The following is a 22008-nucleotide window of genomic DNA, read 5'->3' on the forward strand; positions in this document are numbered from 1 at the left end:
CCCACAATACTGCTGCATACCGTGGTGTTAGCAGTGTTTTAGAATACCAGAGTATTTCACAATCATAATGACATGCGGAAATTAACCTGTGCTTTCCAGTAGTAACCTTAAGAACATCTTGTGGGTCAGAGTTAAGAACCCTTTCAACATATGTATCTTTAGTATGATTATGACTCTGTAAATAAGGTATATAATTAGTGACCTCTCAGTTGAAAGAGTTCATAAGCATGTCTTGCAGGACAGAGCTCAGGTCATTATGGGAATGTGTAAGGTGAAATTACCACGATATTATTGCTGACCAAACGTATGAAGCAAGAATCATAGAATATTTATGTAAATTACCTTCAGCTGGTTATTCTCATGGTATGCCTGTAGTTATGTAGTTTGCATCAGAGTGTTAGTAACTTCTGCAACTTTAACTGTAAGGAAACCAGGATGTTTGTTTTGGAACACCTGCGCTGGAAAGGTGCCTGGTGCACTGGCGTCTGGAGAAGGAGACGTCTGAGGTGGGACTGAGGTTGATTGAAAAGTACTGGATAATGCACTGGAGCCAGCTCAGGGCTCTGGGCTATGTGATGGGACTGGAGGGATTGTAATGAAGCTGAGTTGGGGCTGCGATTGAGTTGCAGAGGGGCAGGGTCATGGGCCTGGGTAGGAGGAGGGTGGAATGGAGCTGAACTAGAGGGAGGGCAGAGGTGCTGGGCAGGGGTGCTCTCTTTCTGTTCCTAAAATTTCTTACAATCTACAAAGTTCAGCAATAAAAAGGTGAATCAAGCTCAGGGAATTGGGGGCAGGAGAGATGGGGCAGGAATTGGTTTGGGAGTTGAATTTGGGGGGCACACCGGAGGTTTGCCTTTGGGAGGCATATGGATAGGAAAACTTGGAGGGAAATGAAATGCAGCATGTACAGGAAGAATCTGCTCCTGGATGGACGAAGATCAGCAAAGCCGTAATCTGCTTCTCTAGATAGCTAGTGGGGAAGGGGGCAGCATCAGGGACCTAGTAGGCTCTCTCCTGTGGCAGGAAGAGTAAGTAGTGCTCATAAGGAACATAACATAAGGAACATAAGAACGGTCATACTGGGTCAGACTAAAGGTCCATCTAGCCCAGTATCCTGTCTTCCAACAGTGCACAGTGGCCACTGCCAGGTGCTTCAGAGGGAATGAACAGAACAGGTAATCATCAAGTGATCCATTCCCTGTCACTCTTGGAAACAGTCACCGGTCATGGGATCTAGCTCCAGGAAAGCAGGTCGGAGGTGGGATAGGAGCTGCAGGTTGCTAGGAGCCTCCTGGTTTATTTGCTAGAGGTCCAACATCTCCATCTATTAGAGACTTACTCTCCTTGTTAACAAAAGGGAGATTAATTATTTAGCAACTGAAAATGCCAGATGGCGACAGCTCTGTTGTTTACCTGGGGAAGGGAGGGAGGGAGACATGCACCCAGCAGATGAACAGATTGAGTGCAGCTCTACAGGGAAGTGCCTAACCCTCACTGGCCCCGTGCCTTCATCTTCTCCCCTGACACCTCGCCAGCCTTCTGGGGCAGCTTTTTTCTCTCAGAGACCAATGGGCTGGGGCACTGGCAGGCTGAGAAGAGGGCTGCAGTAAATTCCCTTGTCCCCAGTTCACTTTTCAAAGGGCTCACCTTGCTTGCACTCATATGCACCTGCTCATTCCTTTTCCATGGGACCACTTATCCCATGCACATGGAATCCCATTTCCAGAGCTTCTGTCATCTCCATGGGGCTGCCCCGGGGCTCACCGTATCATTCACCCTGATTTGGTAAGGGGAGGAGGAGACAAGTGAGGAATGGGAGGCAGCCATACTGCAAAGAGTTCTTCTCAACCCCCCAAAACTAGGAGTTCAGCCCCTGATCCCAATGGGATTCAACTATCTAGTATAGACACAGCCTTAGGAAAGATCCTGCCAGTCCAAGAAGATGACATAGAACCTCTCCTGATGGGAGGCCAAATTTATGGCCTGCAGCCATCCCACCTTGGGCTGGGATCTTGTCAGACTTCACATGTTAAGCAGGATCAGGCCAAGTCAGTAAGTACTGGATGTGAGACCTCCAAGGTGCTTCAGGGAGCAGCCCGGGTGACTCAGTCACAGGCACCGAGTTGGCACTGACTGCACGGTCCCAGTGTGATGGTCGGGGATGCAGTTCTGTGGGGGGGGATAACTCAGGAGGAGGAGGTGGGGGTGAGTACAGGACACAATACCCAACATAGTGCTAGGTGGCACTGTGCTGGATAAGATATAAGGTCTGAATCCTTGACCTCTCCTGGGGACTGAAGCTCCTGGGGCACTTTTCCTTTCCCCAGGAGTCAGCATGCTAACTAGATCCACAGGAACCTTTCCCAACCAAACCCCAAACTGCTTAAGCCTTGGTGAGTTCCAGGTTCGAAGGTAGAAGCCAAAGCATTTTGCACACATACACATACTTTCTTTGAGGCTCTTCCATCAGAACATCTTGCTGCTCCTGTAGAGAGGCAGATTTTCTTTGCAGAGGGATTCTCATCTGTTTCTGTAGCAAAACCAATCACATCTGGTCCCAGAGGAGCAGAGCGCCATATGCATCATGCACGTGCTTAGTCCCATGGGCAGGTCCATCAGGTCAAGCAAAGCCTCATCCTCATTGCACAGTGCTGAGCACAGCTGGTTGTCTCAGTTTTCACCTTCGTTATTGCTTGGATCAGACCCACAACGTAAGGCCAAATTCCAGGGGGAAGTGTGGTCTAATGGGTAGGACACTTGACTGGGACTTGGGCAGTCTTGGTTCTATTCCTGGTTGAACTGTTGGGTTACCTTAATTTCTCTCTGTGCCTCTGTTTTCACTTTCACCCTTTGTCTGTCATGTCTATTTAGTCTGTAAGATCACTGGGGCAGAGACTGTCTCTTATTGGGTGTTTGTACAGCCCCTAACACAACAGAGCCCTGATCTTGGTTGTAATATAAATAAAAAGAAGGGTATCAAACCAACACTCACCAGCAGTGAGACCCAGCTTACCAACCTGCTTGTGAACAGACTCAGGGGTGTTTCATCTGGCTCTAGCATTAACAGCAATCAGGATATTAGTGCTTGGCACATCTGCAGCATGTTACATTGCCATAGCACACTAGACACCTGAGGAAGGTTGAAACGAGACCAGCAGTTTGCAAGGAAATTGGCATGGCCTGGTGCAGCGGCTAGGGGTGCAGTGCAACATCATGAGGGATGGAGGTGGGGAACAAGCATGCAAAACAAAACAGTAGTGAGGGCCCTTCCCTTCCCTTCTCCTTGCTAAGTATAACAGTTCAATGGTACAAAACCGAGCCCCAGTCAGCCTGTCCTAGGGATCCAGGATTTGCTGCACCAGATCCAAGCATTGCTCCCTGGCTTTCCTCTTCCCAATCCCTCGGAGGGAGACGGGGCATGGAAAGGAGCAGGATGCCAGTAGATCTGGACAGTGCTGGCTACATGCTCAGTGTTCATGGAACAAGGTGCTCAGCGCTACTTATGGAGCCATCATTTTAAAACGGTGCAGGACCCTGCATGCCGCTAGCCACAAAGTCCAGTCCCATGGTGCCAACTCAGCAATGACTGGAGGCACTAAAAGGCAGCATTGGGGGTGGAAGCATATTGACTATAGGCTGCGGCACCACGATAGCACTCCTCATAAGGTTCAGTACAGCCTGCCAACCCTATCAGGCCAGGTTCCCTGAGCTAGATCCTCTCTCATCCCCAAAGCAGCAGGTTTAGTTGGATCCCAGGACCTTGCCCTCTGAATGCACAGAGACTAAGCACAGTCCCGCAGCAACAGCGAGGTCATCAGCATGGAAGAGAAGGTTGGTTCAAGGAGGGATATTGGAGACACTGCTACTCCCATAGACCCTGGGGATAGATCAGTCACCACTTCATCCTCTGCTGATACTGGAGAAAACCACAGACCCAAATCAGATCCTGTATTTCGGGACTGGGCTTGGGCCCTGGATGTCACCTGTTGCTGCCGGGAGGGGGAAGGGGATGTTGTGTCATTCTTCTTGTGACCACCAACGAAAGCTTATGCTCTTGAGGAATTCCACCATGATTTCAACAATTTCTATCCCACCATCAACCTCAGCCTGGTCCAGTCCACACAAGAGATCCACTTCCTGGACACTACAGTGCTAATAAACGATGGTCACATCAACACCACCCTATACCGGAAACCTACTGACCGCTATTCCTACCTACATGCCTCCAGCTTTCACCCTGACCACACCACACGATCCATCGTCTACAGCCAAGCTCTGCGATACAACCGCATTTGCTCCAACCCCTCAGACAGAGACAAACACCTACAAGATCTCTATCAAGCATTCTTACAACTACAATACCCACCTGCGGAAGTGAAGAAACAGATTGATAGAGCCAGAAGAGTTCCCAGAAGTCACCTACTACAGGACAGGCCTAACAAAGAAAATAACAGAACGCCACTAGCCGTCACCTTCAGCCCCCAACTAAAACCCCTCCAACGCATTATTAAGGATCTACAACCTATCCTGAAGGATGACCCAACACTCTCACAAATCTTGGGTGAAAGGCCAGTCCTTGCCTACAGACAGCCCCCCAACCTGAAGCGAATACTCACCAACAACCACATACCACACAACAGAACCACTAACCCAGGAACCTATCCTTGCAACAAAGCCCGTTGCCAACTGTGCCCACATATCTATTCAGGGAACACCATCACAGGGCCTAACAACATCAGCCACACTATCAGAGGCTCGTTCACCTGCACATCCACCAATGTGATATATGCCATCATGTGCCAGCAATGCCCCTCTGCCATGTACATTGGTCAAACTGGACAGTCTCTACGTAAAAGAATAAATGGACACAAATCAGATGTTAAGAATTATAACATTCATAAACCAGTCGGAGAACACTTCAATCTCTCTGGTCACGCAATCACAGACATGAGGGTCGCTATCTTAAAGCAAAAAAACTTCAAATCCAGACTCCAGCGAGAAACTGCTGAATTGGAATTCATTTGCAAATTGGATACTATTAATTTGGGCTTGAATAGAGACTGGGAGTGGCTAAGTCATTATGCAAGGTAGCCTATCTCCCCTTGTTTTTTTTTTGTTTGTTTGTTTTTTCCTACAACCCCCCCCCAAGACGTTCTGGTTAAACTTGGATTATTGCTGTGCACATTGTAAGATGAGCTATTGCCAGCAGGAGAGTGAGTTTGTGTGTGTGGTTTTTGGAGGGGGGTGTGTGTGGGGGGGGGTGGCGGTGGTGAGAAAACCTGGATTAGTGCTGGAAATGACCCACCTTGATTATCATGCGCATTATAAAGAGAGGTTTCAAAGAGGGATGGGCTATTACCAGCAGGAGAGTGAGTTTGTATGTGTGTCTGTGGGGGGGGGGCGGGGGGAAGGGTGAGAAAACCTGGATTTGTGCTGGAAATGGCCCTCCCTTGATGATCACTTTAGATAAGCTGTTACGAGCAGGACAGTGGGGTGGGAGGAAGTTTTGTTTCATGGTCTCTGTGTGTATATAATGTCTTCTGCAGTTTCCACGATATGCTATGCATCTGATGAAGTGAGCTGTAGCTCACGAAAGCTCATGCTCAAATAAACTGGTTAGTCTCTAAGGTGCCACAAGTACTCCTTTTCTTTTTTCTTTTTGCGAATACAGACTAACACGGCTGTTACTCTGAAACCTGTCAAATAAATTTGTTAGTCTCTAAGGTGCCACAAGTACTCCTGTTCTTTTTGTGGATACAGACTAACACGGCTGCTACTCTGAAACCTGTCATTATGCAAGGCACTGAATTTAGCCGTACGGAATGGAAATCCATCAGCTTCATGATATATATCTTCTTACTATATGTTCCATTCTATGCATCCAATGAAGTGGGCTGTAGCCCACGAAAGCTTATGCTCGAATAAATTTGTGAGTCTCTAAGGTGCCACAAGTACTCCTGTTCTTTTTGCAGATACAGACTAACATGGCTGCTACTCTGAAACAAGCCAGTGAGAGCTGCCCAGGAGGGAACCAGCTGAATAGTGACACTGAAATGTTTGTGATAAGCAAACTAGGGAAATAGACAAGCCTACTATGAGATGGGTGCACAACTGGTTGGAAAATCATACTCAGAGAGTAGTTATCAATGGTTCCCAGTCAAACTCACAGGGCATATTGAGTGGGGTCTCGCTGGGATCTCTTCTGGGCCTGGTTCTATTCAATTTCTTCATAAATTATTTGGGTAATGGCAAAGAGAGCACACTGATAAAGTCTGTGAATGATACCAAGCTGGGAGAGGTTGCAAGTGCTTTGGAGGGCGGGATTAGAATTCAAAATGATCTTGACAAACTGGAGAATTGGTCTGAAATAAATAGGATGAAAGTCAATAAGGACAAGTGCAATGTACTAGACTTAGGAAGGAATAATTAATTCCACGCACACAAAATGGAAAAATAACTGCCTAGGAAGGAGTACTGCAGAAAAGGATCTGTGGGTTATCATGGATCACAAACTAAATATGAGTCAACAATGTAACACTATTGCAGAAAAAGCGAACATCATTCTGGGAAGTATTACAGACACGAAAAGTAATTCTTCCACTCTGCTTAGCACTGATAAGGACTCAGCTGGGGTATTGTGTCCAGTTCTCGGCACCACACTTCAGACTGGTGCAGACAAATTGGAGAAGGTGCAGAGGAGAGCAACACATATGATTAAAAGTCTAGAAAACATGACCTATGAGGGAAGACTGAAAGAGTTGGGTCTGTTGACGTTTGGAGAATTGAAGGCTAAGGAGGGACATGATAATCTTCAAGTGCATTAAAGGTTGTTTTAAAGAGGAGGGTGATATATTGTTCTCGTGCACTGAGGACAGGATAAGAAGTAATGGGGTTAAATTGCAGCAAGAGAGATTTAGATTAAACTTGAGGAAAAACTTCCTAATTCATGGAACAAATTACCTAAGGAGGTTGTGGAATCCCCGCCATTGGAGGTTTGTAAGAACAGGATAAACAAACACCTGTCAGGGATGGGCTAGATAATACTTAGTCCTGCCTCAGCACAGGGGACTGGACTATATGACCTCTTGAAGTCCCTTCCAGTCCTACACATCTATGATTCTATAGGGAATCCATGTTGGCAACTGGCCACTTAGCACAGCATGACAAAATGAGGCCTTCAGAGAACTCTCACTGGGTTCTCACACATAGCCCCGGGTCCCTCTCACTGGGCACTGTCGTTCTTGGATCCTTTGGGACCCCTGGCTTAGCACTACCCCCCAACCACTCACTAAGCACTGTGCCCCATAGCTTTCTGGGGGTCCCTCACTAGATCCACCCCAGAGCCCCCTCTCTATTGAAACAAGTTAAAAGAGTTGTCATTAACATTCGTCCCATTTAGAAAAGCTATCCCTGATCTTGAAGCAGCTTCTGCTCCCCAGCCACCCAAAAAAGGTTGATTGTAACTTGCACAGCTGGATGGGATGGGGGAGGCTGGACACACATCGGGTGCGTGGCCACCTGCTGCAGAGTGCATTAGTTCAGAGGAGCTTGCAAATCTCATAGGGCCTGAGATTTTTGTTAGCCCTTTGTACAGTGGTCAGGGAGAGCTGGTGGCTAGACATACAGGTTTCACTGTGCTTGGTTTCTGGAGCAGCAGACTCCTGCTGGGAGACTCTGGCCCCTCTGTCTCCATCCAGTATTTTTTATTACTTGCCCTGTTGCTGAATCTGGAATCTTGGTTCCCTTTGCTACCCCTCCTCCAATGCACGGAAAGGCCATTCTGCACTACCTGGTATGCTGAGTTATGTAGCACTGCCAGAGGCCACTCAAGCCGATCTGCTGCCCTAGGCAAAACTTCAGCATGCTGCCCCCTCCAACCCTCTAGAACAGAGGTTCTCAGCTGGGTGCAGGAGGCATGTTAGACTTTTCAGTGGAGGGTGCAGTGAGAAAGTCGGGGGCCAAGTGCTAGGTCACAGCACCACACATTCAGGTTTGGCCTGGCCGCTCTTCCATCACGACGAGGGTGGGGGTGGGGCTGGCTGGGCCAACTCTGAGTGAGTGGCACTGTGACCTGGCACTTGGCCCCCCACTTTCTCACTGCACCCTTGGCGCATGGGGTCGCAGCACCACTCAGCTTTAGCCCAGCCTCTCCTGCCCCTAGGCAGCTGCCTAGTTTGCCTATAGCTAAGGTGGCCCCATAGCACTTCTCTGTTTAATAATAATGGTGCAGACTGTTCCCCCTCCGGGTATCGCAGAGATGGGAGCTTTGGAGAGAGCCTTCTTCCTGCCAAGTCACTCCTGACCCTCTGTGAAGCATAGCGCTGTGCCAATGGAGGTGCCATCTTTTGTATGAAAAATGAAGCTGGGGCCTTGGCTGTCCGTGCCCATTAAAGATTTCATGGCAGTTAGTAAAACTAGGAGTTTTAATCCCACAGCCCAATTTAGGTAATTCTATTCTGCCTCCCTGAATTTACACAGCAGTTCCAGCAGCAGACAACAGTGGTCCCCCAACTGGTGCTGGCTGCTGCTCCTTGTTTCTAGCTGGTAACTCATACTCTTAAAGGTGAATAATGCATTTAACACCTTTCTAATGCCGCTTTCTGACTAGGCAATCTCTGTAGCTGCCTCAGAGCTGTTAGTTGATCCCTGGTGGGACTGGAGGCAGGGCCGGGTGATGGTGAACGGGTGTCTGTCAATGAAGATATGGCCCTTGCTATGAAAACATTGCGATCCCCTGGCATACAGGGTAGTTCTCCCACAACTTGCTGTGTGCTGTTGCTGTGTGCTGTTAAATGTTACACCTCAGAAGTGGATGCATTTCAGGGAAGAGTGAGCAATCTCTGTCGGGCAAGAGCAGTTTGGAATTTTTCAGGATGAAAGAGGCTGTAAAAACACGTGATGTTATTACTGAGAGACTCTCTGCCACAAGGGGCCACAACAGTGGTTCCCTTAACCCACCCAGCAATATTGTTAATCTATCCAACAATACTCTTAGTGCAGCAGAAGAATCTGTCCTATCTCGGGCCTCTCCTTCTGCCCCTCCACCCCCACGAACATGATACAGTTCTGTGGTGACCTAGAATCCTATTTTCGACGTCTCCGACTCGAGGAATATTTCCAACACACCTCTGAACAACATACTAACCTACGGAGACCTTCCTAGCAACACTACAAAAAGAAGGATTCTGGGTGGACTCCTCCTGAAGGTCGAAACAACAGACTGGACTTCTACATAGAGTGCTTCCGCCGACATGCATGGGCTGAAATTGTGGAAAAGCAGCATCACTTGCCCCACAACCTCAGCCGTGCAGAACACAATGCCATCCACAGCCTCAGAAACAACTCTGACATCATAATCAAAAAGGCTGACAAAGGAGGTACTGTCGTCATCATAAACAGGTCGGAATATGAACAAGAGGCTGCTAGGCAACTCTCCAACACCACTTTCTACAAGCCATTACCCTCTGATCCCACTGAGAGTTACCAAAAGAAACTACACCATCTGCTCAAGAAACTCCCTGAAAAAGCACAAGAACAAATCCGCACAGACACACCGCTAGAATCCCGACCAGCGGTATTCTATCTGCTAGCCAAGATCCATAAACCTGGAAATCCTGGACGCCCCATCATCTCAGGCATTGACACCCTGACAGCAGGATTGTCTGACTATGTAGACTCCCTCCTCAGGCCCTACACTACCAGCACTCCCAGCTATCTTCGAGGCACCACTGACTTCCTGAGGAAACTACAATCCATCAGTGATCTTCCTGAAAACACCATCCTAGCCACTATGGATGTAGAAGTCCTCTACACCAACATTCCACACAAAGATGAACTACAAGCCGTCAGAAACAGTATCCCCGATAATATCACGGCAAACCTGGTGGCTGAACTTTGTGACTTTGTCCTCACCCATAACTATTTCACATTTGGGGACAATGTATGCCTTCAAATCAGAGGCACTGCTATGGGTACCTGCATGGCCCCACAGTGTGCCAACATTTTTACGGCTGACTTAGAACAACGCTTCCTCAGCTCTCGTCCCCTAATGCCCCTACTCTACTTGTACTACATTGATGACATCTTCATCACCTGGACCCATGGAAAAGAAGCCCTTGAGGAATTTCCCCATGATTTCAACAATTTCCAACCCACCATCAGCCTCAGCCTGGACCAGTCCACACAAGAGATCCACTTCCTGGACACTACGGTGCTAATAAGCAAAGGTCACATAAACACCACCCTATACTGGAAACCTACTGACCGCAATGCCTATTTACATGCCTCCCGCTTTCATCCAGACAACACCACACGATCCATTGTCTACAGCCAAGCTCTACGATACAACCGCATTTGCTCCAAAACCTCAGACAGAGACAAACACCTACAAGATCTCTATCAAGCGTTCTTACAACTACAGTACCCACCTGCTGAAGTGAAGAAACAGATTGACAGAGCCAGAAGAGTACCCAGAAGTCACCTACTACAGGACAGGCCCAACAAAGAAAATAACAGAACGCCACTAGCCATCACCTTCAGCCCCCAACTAAAACCTCTCCAATGCATCATCAAGGATCTACAACCTATCCTGAAGGACGACCCATTACTCTCACAGATCTTGGGAGACAGGCCAGTCCTTGCTTACAGACAGCCCCCCAACCTGAAGCAAATACTCACCAGCAACCACACACCACACAACAGAACCACTAACCCAGGAACCTATCCTTGCAACAAAGCCCGTTGCCAACTGTGTCCACATATCTATTCAGGGGACACCATCATAGGGCCTAATCACATCAGCCACACTATCAGAGGCTCCTTCACCTGCACATCTACCAATGTGATATATGCCATCATGTGCCAGCAATGTCCCTCTGCCATGTACATTGGCCAAACTGGACAGTCTCTACGTAAAAAAATAAATGGACACAAATCAGACGTCAAGAATTATAACATTCAAAAACCAGTCGGAGAACACTTCAATCTCTTTGATCACTCGATTACAGACCTAAAAGTGGCAATTCTTCAACAAAAAAACTTCAAAAACAGACTCCAACGAGAGACTGCTGAATTGGAATTAATTTGCAAACTGGATACAATTAACTTAGGCTTGAATAAAGACTGGGAGCGGCTGTGTCATTACACAAAGTAAAACTATTTCCCCATGTTTATTCCCCCCCCCTCACTGTTCCTCACACGTTCTTGTCAACTGCTGGAAATGGCCCACCTTGATTATCACTACAAAAGGTTTTTTCCCCCCAGCTCTCCTGCTGATAATAGCTCACCTTACCTGATCACTCTTGTTACAGTGTGTATGGTAACACCCATTGTTTCATGTTCTCTGTGTATATAAATTTCCCTACTGTATTTTCCACTGCATGCATCCGACGAAGTGAGCTGTAGCTCACAAAAGCTTATGCTCAAATAAATGTGTTAGTCTCTAAGGTGCCACAAGTCCTCCTTTTCTCCTATCCTCTAGCTTGGGACAGGATCAAAAAGTGACTCACACAAGCTACTCACCTGGGTTTTCTCACCTATCTTTTGTTGGAGGTGCTGTACCTCCTAGATTTCTTCCCTCCTTCCCCCCCCCCACCACCAAAAAGGCCCCACACTAGGCCAAATCTCTTTAAAAGAATTTTCCTAATAAGTTTATTAAGGTTTACCATGACTCAGTTTCCACACAGGCATTCCTATTAGTCCAAAGGCCACTTGGTGTTCATTACAACCAAAATACAACTATAAGCATATATATACACACCTGTATTCCGTACCCTAGCAACAAAACTGTTTATAAGCATTGGCCAAAATGCAACAGGTTCAGACCTGGGAGACACCTTCCCATCATGGTGTGACTCGAGGCATAAGGAAAAGCTCTGACAAAGAACCCCTAACAAACATTCTACGCTATAACAAGCAAGAGTTGTCATTGCTGGTTGTTGGATCTTAGCTCGAGTTAGATGAAGCAGTTTAGGGCTACACTCTGCTCTTGTCAGGGTGTTTCCCCTTATCTTACTTTGCCATATTTTTTCCCAAGTAATGGACATTTCTAGCCAGTTATGGTACTATCCCTGGTGCCCAGTTAACCGTGTTTTCTTTATTTCTATTGCTTAGCCCAAAGCTTAAATAACACAACATTGGTATTATTGGGGTCACTATGAGTTTAATGCAAACAACTTTTTTCTTTCTCTTGATTTCATTCTTTATGCACATGTGTTGGGGGCCTAGCGCATGTGCTAAAATCCAAATCTAATGTGGGCCTATATTCTTACAAACTCCATCCCTCTGGCTGAAGAGGGCTGGACTCAGCTGTCTCAGGAGCCCATCAAAACCAGCCCTGGCTCAGCCAGAGTCAGGACTGTCCATTTGGCCTGGAGCACATGTGGGGAAAGGACCCCCTTCCTCTTGGAGGTGCAGCAGGGGCCGCATTGTGTCTTAGTCACTATCTAGGTAATTAAGAGCCCATCTTTCATGTACATTAGCAGGAGTGAGGCTGCACTGAGACATGCTTTGGCCGGCCATACAGGGGAGGGGGCAGTTAAAAAGAAAGGGTGTGTGGCAGATAAGTGGATTTTTTGGCATCAGTCTTTACTGTAGAAAACCAGAGGGAAATTCTTACCCCAAAGTCCATTTTTATGGGGAGTCAGAATGTAGCCTTGACAGAGGCTGAGGAGGGAGTTATAGAGCAGAGGTTCTCAACCGGAGGTATGTGTGCCCCTGGGGGTACTTGGAGGTCTTCCAGGGGGTACATCAGTTCATCTAGATATTTGTCTAGTTTTACAACAGGCTACATAAAAAGCCCTAGCAAAGTCAGTACAAACTAAAATTTCACACAGACAATGGCTTGTTTATACTGTGCTATATACTATACAGTGAAATGTAAGTACAATGTTTATATTCCAGTTTATTTATTTTATAATTATATGGTAAAAATGAGAAAGTCAGCAACCTTTCAGCAATAGTGTGCTGTAACACTTTTGTATGTTTATATCTGATTTTGTAAGCAAGTGGTTTTTAAGTGAGGTGAAACTTGGGGTACGCAAGACAAATCAGACTCCTGAATGGGGTACAGTAGCCTGGAAAGGTTGAGAGCCACTAGTATAGAGCAACTTGGGGTAATTAAATGCAGTAAATAGCCAGGAGCAGATGGGATCAGCTGAGGGCTCAGAAGGAAAGAGCGTGAAATCACAGCGAGATTGACAGAGCCAGAGGAAGTAGGCAGAAAACCAGTGTCTGTGGGGAGCTGCTAACATGGTGCCTGTTTTCCAAAAAAGCTGCTTTGGGGATTAGCTGGGAGGCTCAGACCAGGAGGCCTCCTCTGGTTACCAGGGAAAATGAATGGAGTCAGAACAATGCTAAAATAGCTCAACTGTTGGATAGGTCTGATGTGATGGAGTCCAGCTGAGCCAACTCCTGGAGGGCCGGTGAGGCCTGTTGGCAGTAGGAAGCCTTTCTGTGTTCAGACACTATTGTGAGGAGCAAAGGCAGCTCACATGATACCAACCACAACTAGTCCTGGTCCATGCTGACCTGTTAGTTGTGGCTGGTGATGTGTCGTTCTATTTTAACACAGCATTTCCTAGTGAAGACAAGTCCTGACAGAGGCAAGAACACTTGGAAAAGTAGCTCTGGACTTGCAGTGCCGGGAAACAAGTGCTGGGCAAGGCCAGGATTGGAGTAGCTAGCTGTGAGCAACCCCACTGCCAGTAACTCTGCCTCATTTCTGACAGCTCCTCCAGGAGCAGGGAGGCAATGAACTCTGTCTCTATGGCTGCTGTGAGATCAATCCCAGGCACCTCAGGGCCAGAAAAATATCAGCAAGTTGGGAGGATGTCAGAGGAGAGCAACGAAAGTGATGGAGGGGCTGGTTTATGAGGAAAGATGACAAGAGCTTGGTATGTTTAGCTTGGCTAAGCAATGACCAAGGGGCGAGTAGCGGGTCACAGGTGTTTGACAGGTAGAAGCCCCCAGGGGAGCAGGGGATTGCTCAAGGGTGTACAGCTAAAGGGACTAGGATGAAGTCATTGAAGGTGAATAGCAGTAAATATTTTCTAATAGCGAATTCTGTGAGGCTGTCATGTCATCTCCCAGGGGAAGTGGTGGGAGCCCCATCGTTTGGGACATTGAAACTGGACTGTAGTAAAGCCTAGGAAATATCCCAGAGGAACAGTCCTATGCTGGCAGGAAGATGAACTGGAGGATCCAACAGGACTTTATAACATCAAAGATTCTGAGTATCGGTGTGTTGGGGGGGAGGGTGTAATTTATGGGGTTGCCACAAAAGGTGAAACTAAGGTGGTGTGGGAACAAGGTGAGCAGAGCCCTGTCTGCCCCTCTCCTAGTATCAGTGTTTCTCTTTCTCATAGCAGCTCTGGCGAACGGTTCAGTGCCTCGCTCCTACACACTGGCCGCAGCGTGATGGCAGTGACTGATTCCAGCCACCAGGACTGAGTGGGGAAGGCAGCAAGGGACCTTGGTCAGGTATGAGTACAAATGAGACGGCATCTGAAAACCAAATGACAACAATCGTGTGTAGTCTTATGGAGTGTAGCCCTGGGACAGGGCTTGGAGCAGATGGGAGCTTCCCCATTCCCCATGGCACCTCCTGCTGGGAGAGGCTAAGACTGGAGAAGTTGTGAGCGGCCCACCATCAGCGCCCTGCCCCATCTCCTACAGCACCTCCTGCTGAGAGAGCTTGGGAATTGAGTAGCTGGGAGCTCGCCCATCCCGTGTCCCTGTGCTGATTCCTACAGCGCCAGCAGCTGGGCAAGGCTGGGACTGCACTAGCTACGCGCTCACTCTGACAGCTACCTGCCCTACACTCATCTCTCTGGTGCCTCCTGCTGAGAGAGGCTGGGGCTCTAATAGCTGTGCTTACAGCCAGCTCCACCTGCTGGGGAAGGCCAGGACTGGAGTAGCTGTGAACTCCTGCCCTCTAATGTTCCCCCACTCCCCAACTCCATCCTGCCCCTGGTGGACTCTGCCCAGGTGTTTTGCAGGGTCTGCGTGGAGGCACAGATGGACACCGTGTACTTGGCTGAGCCTGCGCCCGGGGGTGCCAACCCCGTCTCCCTAGATGTCCTCAGCTTCCTGGACCCACTAGCCAACAGCACGGAGGAGCAGTGCTTCAGCGCCCGCTCCCGCAGCACGGTCCTGCAGGGGCTGCCATTCGGCGGCGTGCCCACTGTGCTCGCCATCAACTTCATCCTCTGGCTGGTGAGTGAGGCGAGGAGGGGGCCGTGCCAGGGTGCCATACTGCCCCCTGTCCCAACCTCCCAGTGTCTGCCCAGTCTCTCGGCAGTGTCTCAAGTGACCTGGAGACGGAAAGAGGCAGGCTTCAGGGGTGGGAGTGACTCAGTGTGACTAGAACCGCACACAGGACTAAAGTGTGACACCACATCACCTATTCAGCGTGGTCAGATGACATAGTGGTCAGAATGCCTGAGCCCTGTCTCCACTGCAGCTCTTGCTAATGGAGCTGGCCAGGTGGTGAACTATGAGCCCTGATTTTCCTGGTGCCAACGAGGCCATGTGTGTGCCGGTGGAGTCCCCGAGGAGAGACGAGTGTCATAATCATGGACATGTGTGTGCGTTATGTGAGCCTGCAGCAGGTATCAGATTCTGCCTGTAGGCATCTGGGTGGGTTCCAGCATGTGTTGAGCCCATGGTGGGTGTATAACTGGGCCTGGGAAGGTGTGGAAGGGTTGTATTGTGTGACTATGCTGGGCATACAGCTCTGACTATGAGGTGGTAGGTAGTTTCTTTGAGTGAGACTCTTGTTCTGCGTTTATGTGTGTGTGTGTGTGAGAGAGAGAGAGAGAGATGAGGTGGGGCTTGCCCTGGCTATAGGGGTCTCTGCCTTTCTGTGTGTGTATGTGTGTACGGTCACCTTGGTTGTGTGCCTGTGTGTGGGTATATTCACCTTGTGTGGATGGGTGTTGCGGTTTAGTACCCTGGACTCTGTGGGTCTCTGCTGGGGTGTGTGAATGCAGTCACCAGGAGCCAGTTGCAGTGGAGTCACTGGAGCAGGACCTCAATTTGGCTTTGAGAGGAGCTTTGACTGATTCTGCTGTCATGTCTGGGCCCACCTGTGGAGGGCAACCCCCCTGAATGGAGGGGCCTCTAGAAGTCAGGTGGCTGGAACATCAACCCTTTGCTTTCTCTCTCCTGCTGCAGCTCCTCCTCCTGGTCTTCTCCTGCCTTCGGAAAGCAGCTTGGGACTATGGGCGCCTGGCCCTGCTGATGGATAATGACAGGTGAGGACTGAGCTCCCTTTCCAGGGGCTGGTGGCATCCCCAAGTGTTTGTGACAGAGCAGGAAGAGGAGGTGGGGGGTCTGTTCCCTGCCCTTATTCCAAAACAAGCCCAGCAGAGTCAATGTCAGGGCTGCTGGATGGTGCCAGACTGGCAGCCTTGGGATTTCATCCCCACGGAAAGGCACACAGCATGGGTGGCAGCAGGGCAACCTTCTCTCACAGGCTCCCTCATCCCTGCCCTGGAGGAACACTGGCTAGGGATGGGAGGGCAGTTCAGCCTCCATGGCCCAGTCAACCTCTCTGCTGAGCCTTTCAAGATGGGGGCCTGTTAGTGCCCATTGTGCTGCTGGGTTTTATAATGTGGACACGTTTCTGGGGCGGGGACGGGAATGCTGCCACTAGTAAGCTCTGGAGCTTTCTCCTGTCCCCACGCTGTGGGCGGATTGAAGGCAAGTTCGGTTCTGTAGCAGTGGAAGTGGCAGGGCTGTCCGTGCGCTGGCAGGGCCAGGTTCTCCAGAGTGACACTGGCGGGTGTATCAGAGTCAGCGCCAGGGCTGCATTAGCTTTCACTTGTAGGTTCAGAGCTAAGGAACATGTTCCTTCCTTTTTTTCTTTCTTGGAAAACCAGGAAGAAATAGGGAACTTTGCACCAAAAGGTTAAATAACAAACCCCTCACGAGTCCGTTAGCATGTGCAGCAATTATTGAGCTAACACGCAAGCCACTAACGGTGAGGGGACCCCATCCTCCACCTCCCTCTCAGCAGTTGCACCATCCCTTGGTGAAAGGTCCTGACCAGGGATGCCAAGGCTCCCTGAGGACCTGATCCGACGCCTGCTAAACAGCTACTGATGGCAATGGGAGAAGGATCGGGCCTTTTGACTGGAGACTATCGTCAGCACAGGGGTCCTTGAGGGTTATGGAACTAGATAAATGCTGGCATGTGGCTTAATGCTCTGGCCTTCTGCAAAGAGGGCGCAAGTGTCAGAGGGGTGCAGAGCGTGTATCTGAATGAAATCTGTGTGCTGCGATATGTTACGAATTATACCTGATAGGACGCGCACAAAACTGCTGCGAATTATACCTGATAGGTCACGCACAGTTCGAATCTAGGGTGAGGCACATGAACAAAGTCCACAACTGCAGAGTTTCCAAAAAACACTAAGTTTATTACACTCGAGCGTGGTGCCCCCCTGCTAGTCAGGAGGGGACCCCGAATACAGATTATACAAAGGTTATATACCTTTTAGCAAAGCATGTTGCTCTCGTGCATCGGAAACCTTAGCCAATAAACAAACCCTTTTCTTATCTACCACCTAACCCTGCTAGGTGCATTCCTCGTGCTAAACTAGTATGCTAATTACACAGCATGGTCCTAAAGCAATGCATCAGTAACTTTTATTATCAGGATGGGAGAGGAGGGGAAACAGGGGAGTTTAGAGGTGTGGGTTTGGGTTGCTCGGGATGAGAGGATGGGTGTGAGGGTGGGGAGGGTTGTTTAGAAATAGAGCTGAAGGTGTGGGTGGTAAGTGATGATTAGGGGATTCATGGCACCTGGCATGTTGTTGTCATTATCTTACTCGTAGTCTGAGGTGGAGCTGAGTGGGGATGAGCGTGTGGGGGGAATGCAGGTGCAATGGGCTGCAGGCTGGCGGGTGATAGTTAACTGGGGAGATAAAACTGGGAGGATAAGCAGGGAATGATATAGTCTCCTGGATGGTTTCTGATACTTCTAATTGTCTCGTCTCTCCCCTCTCCCCCACTTCTGAACCAGCCGAATCCCTCCAAGCACATGGAATTCCTATGAGTAATGATAATGGTGATCTGGTGATTGTGGTTTTGGTGACAAGAAAAATGCCTTCCTGCGAAAGAAAGAGAAACAGCAGCTGCTTTCCCACAGGGGTTGGAACCACCAAAGGGGCAGGAGACTGCCTCAGCACAGAGTGTGGGGCTGGCAGCAGGAGGGGAGAGAGTGCTACGTGTTTCTGGTACAGCAGTGAGGGTCTCCTGGTGCACTAGTCTGTTTGGGTGGAGGAGGACATTAGCATTCTCCTGGCCTGCAGATTTCCAGGCGTTTAGAACCCAGCTGGGCCTTAGGACAGGACTCAGGAGAAAAATGTGATCATCGCAATAAAAAAAATAAATCAGACCCTATATTTGGTATTGATTAAAAGAATGTCGGGATTCTGAGATGTTGTTCCCCATTTACAAGTCCAAACCTGCTTTGGCTGGCAACATGAAACCAGACCAAAATATCAGGCATCCTCCCCACAGGTGCCGTGTTCCTCAGCACCTCCCGGCCATCCTACTCCCCACCCCTGCAGCAGTTCCTCTTTCTTTCCCACGGCTGTTATTTCTGGAGGGGGGTAGGGAAGGGTGTCTCTGAGAGATATGGGGCTGGCTCTAGGGAATTCTTTCCAGAATCCTCTTCTGAGCCTCAGGTTTCTTTGATTTTTCTCAAGCGCTGGCTTTGGTTCTAAATCTGGAAATGTGTCAGTGATGTTTTCACTTGTTGGAGAGATTAAAGGGACAGTCAAGATTTAAACCAGCAGACATGTTAAAAATATGGTACTAGAATGTCACATGGCATGTTTAAAACTGACAGAACTGTAAAAATCCAAGTCACTTTTCCCCAGTAATCTCCTATTTGCTTTACACCCTGAATTTCACTCCTCCTGTGCAGTGGCATTAGCCAGATCACTTTCACTTCCTCATTCTTGACACTTTCCCTTGCTAGTCGCCAGGCACTAGCCCACGGCTAAACTGCCAGGAAGGCTTTAAAGCTAAACAAAAATGTTTTTCCATTCAGTTAATGAAAACCTTGCTGTTAATAAGAATATTGACATTGACCTCATTCGGAAAGCACTTTGAAATCTACTGATGAAAAGCACTATCTAAGAGTTAGGTATTACCGTATTATTGTAATTTTATTATTAAGTTTTGAAAAACATTTTTCTCACACAATCTAAATTCCAGCACAAATGACTTGACACTGTCCCTTTAAGAGTTTGTCTCTCCCCAAGCTCTTCCTCTTCTACCAGGATAGTGCAAGTGATGTCACAGTGGTGAATTAGTAATGTTGCAGTCACTGCCGTGATGATGTCACAAACATGGAGTTATGACCTCACTGGAGAAAAGAGTGGAGAATTCTTCTTTAACCAAAGTATTTGTGATAACAGAAGAGAAGCAGGGAAACAACCAGACAATGGAGCCTCATGCACTAGTGGGATCTTGTTTTTACTTTGATCTGGCGGGATATTCCCTCTTCATTACTTCTAGGGAGTCCCAAGTGTAAACCAAAGGGGATTTTCCTGGAAAGGAGCCAGTACAGGGAGAAGTGTTGAATAGTTAATATCTTCCCCACACTGACCCTGGTTCTGAAGAGCCTCCTTTAACTTGTCCTGAAGGTAGTGACCTCACATGGGTTTTGTGAAGCGTGAGCAGTGTTTATGAACCATAAAGAGAACCTTGAACAAATGGAGCTAGAGGACAGAGTGTTATTATATCATAACAAATCCATGGCCATTGAGTACTTAACAGCATGAGCAAGGAGAGAACTCGGATACTCCCACTCCAAAAGCATAGAGCCCTAGCACTTGAGCTAAAGGTGACTCTCCATTAGCTGACAGCACTATAGGGACTATGACCCACAGTGAAACAGGTCTGATTCTGCTGTGCAGAGGGCAGTGACTGCATGCATAGACAGACAGACACACATATGCCAATTTGTTACAATATTATCATTATTGACTGACTTGGTGTCTCATTTCTCCTGTGTGCTGTGGGCATCGATACAGTTCAATATGTCCTAGACAATGGCTGTGTGTGTGTAACCACTGTTTCTGTGAAACTGAATCTGTGCCATTCACAGGGGAGGTGCAGTTATTTCCTGGGGGGAAACTGTCGGGGGTGGCACGTTCTTGGGGTGCAGTTGCTGCATGTATAGAATCCTTTTGCCACCTGCTGATTCACCTTCTTAACAAACTGTCTGATGAGAGAGCTGACTCCATGCAGCTATTGAGCTAAAAAATTCTTCCCAGCTGCTGGGCTAGAAATGCACAAGTGATGTCCTGGCTTGGCTGATTTCTCAGAAGGGGGTCGCTTGCTATGGGGAAAATGTCACTTTGAAGTGGGTCTGATCAGAATCCTGGGTTTTTTCCCTGTCCTTCTCGCTCCCTCTCTTGTGCTTCTCCCTCATTCCCTCTCTTCTTTCTCTCCCCTTCTCTCCATCCTGTGCCCCCTTTCTTGCCCTCTCTCTCCTCTTCCCTCTGCCCGGAAGCTTGACGTCGCTGTTCTACGGGGAGCAGAGCGAGAAGGAGAAATCTCCGTCGGAGACCAGCCCACCGGATGTCGATAACAAAGATGTGGTGAGTCTTAGTGGGATGTGGGAGGGAAATTAGCTCCATCCTGTGCAAAGAGGAGCTCTCTTTACTACAGGGAGCCCAGGTTTAAAATTAGATTAGGTCACCAGTCTGAAGTTTCCTGTTTAATATGAACCAATGGTGGAGCCAGGAGCTGCTCTTTGTTTTCCTGGGAAGCAGCAGTTTTCTAATTCTCTTATAGTGAGTGTTAGTGTTTGGGAAATCCCCACCCCACCCCATTGCTCTAGCACCAGGGGAGCTGTTGTTGGTGTCAGCAGTGGGACTGTTAGAGTAGACAGCGCACTGGTGCTTTTGCCATTGTGTCTTCTAGATCCGTTCCCAACAGGGTTAGACAACACGGTGGTAGAAACTCCTGAGTACTGTCTATGTCAGTACTCCTTACATGGAAGATTTTCCTAAATTTCCCAGGGTAGATGCAGCTTGTCTCTCTCTCATTCCCTCTCCTCCATCTCTCCATTGCCCTGCTCTCGCTCTCTCAGCATGTTTGTCATACAGAAAGATTTAAGATCTGGCTAACAAAAAGATGATCCCCTAAAGTGGCTTTGGCCATGGCTCTGGTGACATTCCTGGCATCGCCTCTTCTACTTCACAGCAGGTCTTGGCCGTTTACTGGGAATTCTCCTGTTTCCCTCTGATTCGTGACCCTGTTCACTTGTCATTGGGTGGAGGGGGGGATGTACATTTCATGGGGTCAAGTCAAATGAAAGCCCATGGGAGTGGCCTGTATGCTGCAGAGGGAGAATTGCCCCAGGGAGGTAAGCTCCTCCCCAGGGCTAATGCCCTTGTGCAGTCCTTGGAAGGGGACTGCTGTGCTGTCGAAGGACCTGTCCTTCAGAGGAGCCCTGGAGCTGAGGTCTGCCATGCCAGCCAGTGCCAAGGAACGCTGCTTGAGTCTGTCCTTGGATTCTGCAGGATTCAAGCCCCTGTCATCCCCACCTACCATACTTCTCAAACCTGCTCCCAGATCTCTGCAGTGATGGGGCTTCCCTGACATAGCCTCTGCCCTGGCTGCTCTTGCTGTGAAGACAAATTCCCTAATCTCCAGCCTAGACATTTTCTTCCATCACTTCAGGGCCATCCCTCCTTGTCCTTCCATCTCCTGAGAGCATTAATAATTCCCTTCATTCACTTGTACTGTCACCCTGATGGCTTCTGTAGGCTGTGATCATGTCCCCCCAGAGTCATCTTTATTCTAGGCAGTGCTAGCCAGGTTCATGCCCAGCGATTTTCCCCAGAAGGAATGTGACCCGGTGCATTTATCTGTCGGCTCCTCTCTGCTCTCCTCGTGCGTCTTCTCCAGTCCCTTAGCCTCTCTCAGCTGGCTGCTACCTGGATGCTAAAGGTCCTGTGGCATTTTCAGAAAAACAGAGGTGAT

General features: G+C 48.6%; 1 protein-coding gene across 7 annotated transcripts in view; it reads left to right on the forward strand.

The window, feature by feature from the left end:
* The window catches only part of TMEM63C (transmembrane protein 63C), a 78897-nt gene that overhangs the window by 40115 nt on the left and 16774 nt on the right, over positions 1-22008 (forward strand). For 3 of the 7 annotated variants that reach the window (XM_074956017.1, XM_074956010.1, XM_074956012.1), the window contains 4 exons: positions 14364-14478; positions 14997-15213; positions 16174-16253; positions 20531-20618. In XM_074956017.1, coding sequence (XP_074812118.1) covers positions 15016-15213; positions 16174-16253; positions 20531-20618 — 366 coding nt within the window. In that variant the 5' untranslated portion in view covers positions 14364-14478; positions 14997-15015. Of the gene's footprint in view, positions 1-14363; positions 14479-14985; positions 15214-16173; positions 16254-20530; positions 20619-22008 lie in introns of all 7 variants that reach the window. The other 4 variants (XM_074956011.1, XM_074956013.1, XM_074956014.1 and 1 more) reach the window with 3 other exon arrangements.

The sequence above is a fragment of the Natator depressus genome, chromosome 6, assembly GCF_965152275.1.
Source record: "Natator depressus isolate rNatDep1 chromosome 6, rNatDep2.hap1, whole genome shotgun sequence".
Classification (NCBI taxonomy): domain Eukaryota; kingdom Metazoa; phylum Chordata; order Testudines; family Cheloniidae; genus Natator; species Natator depressus.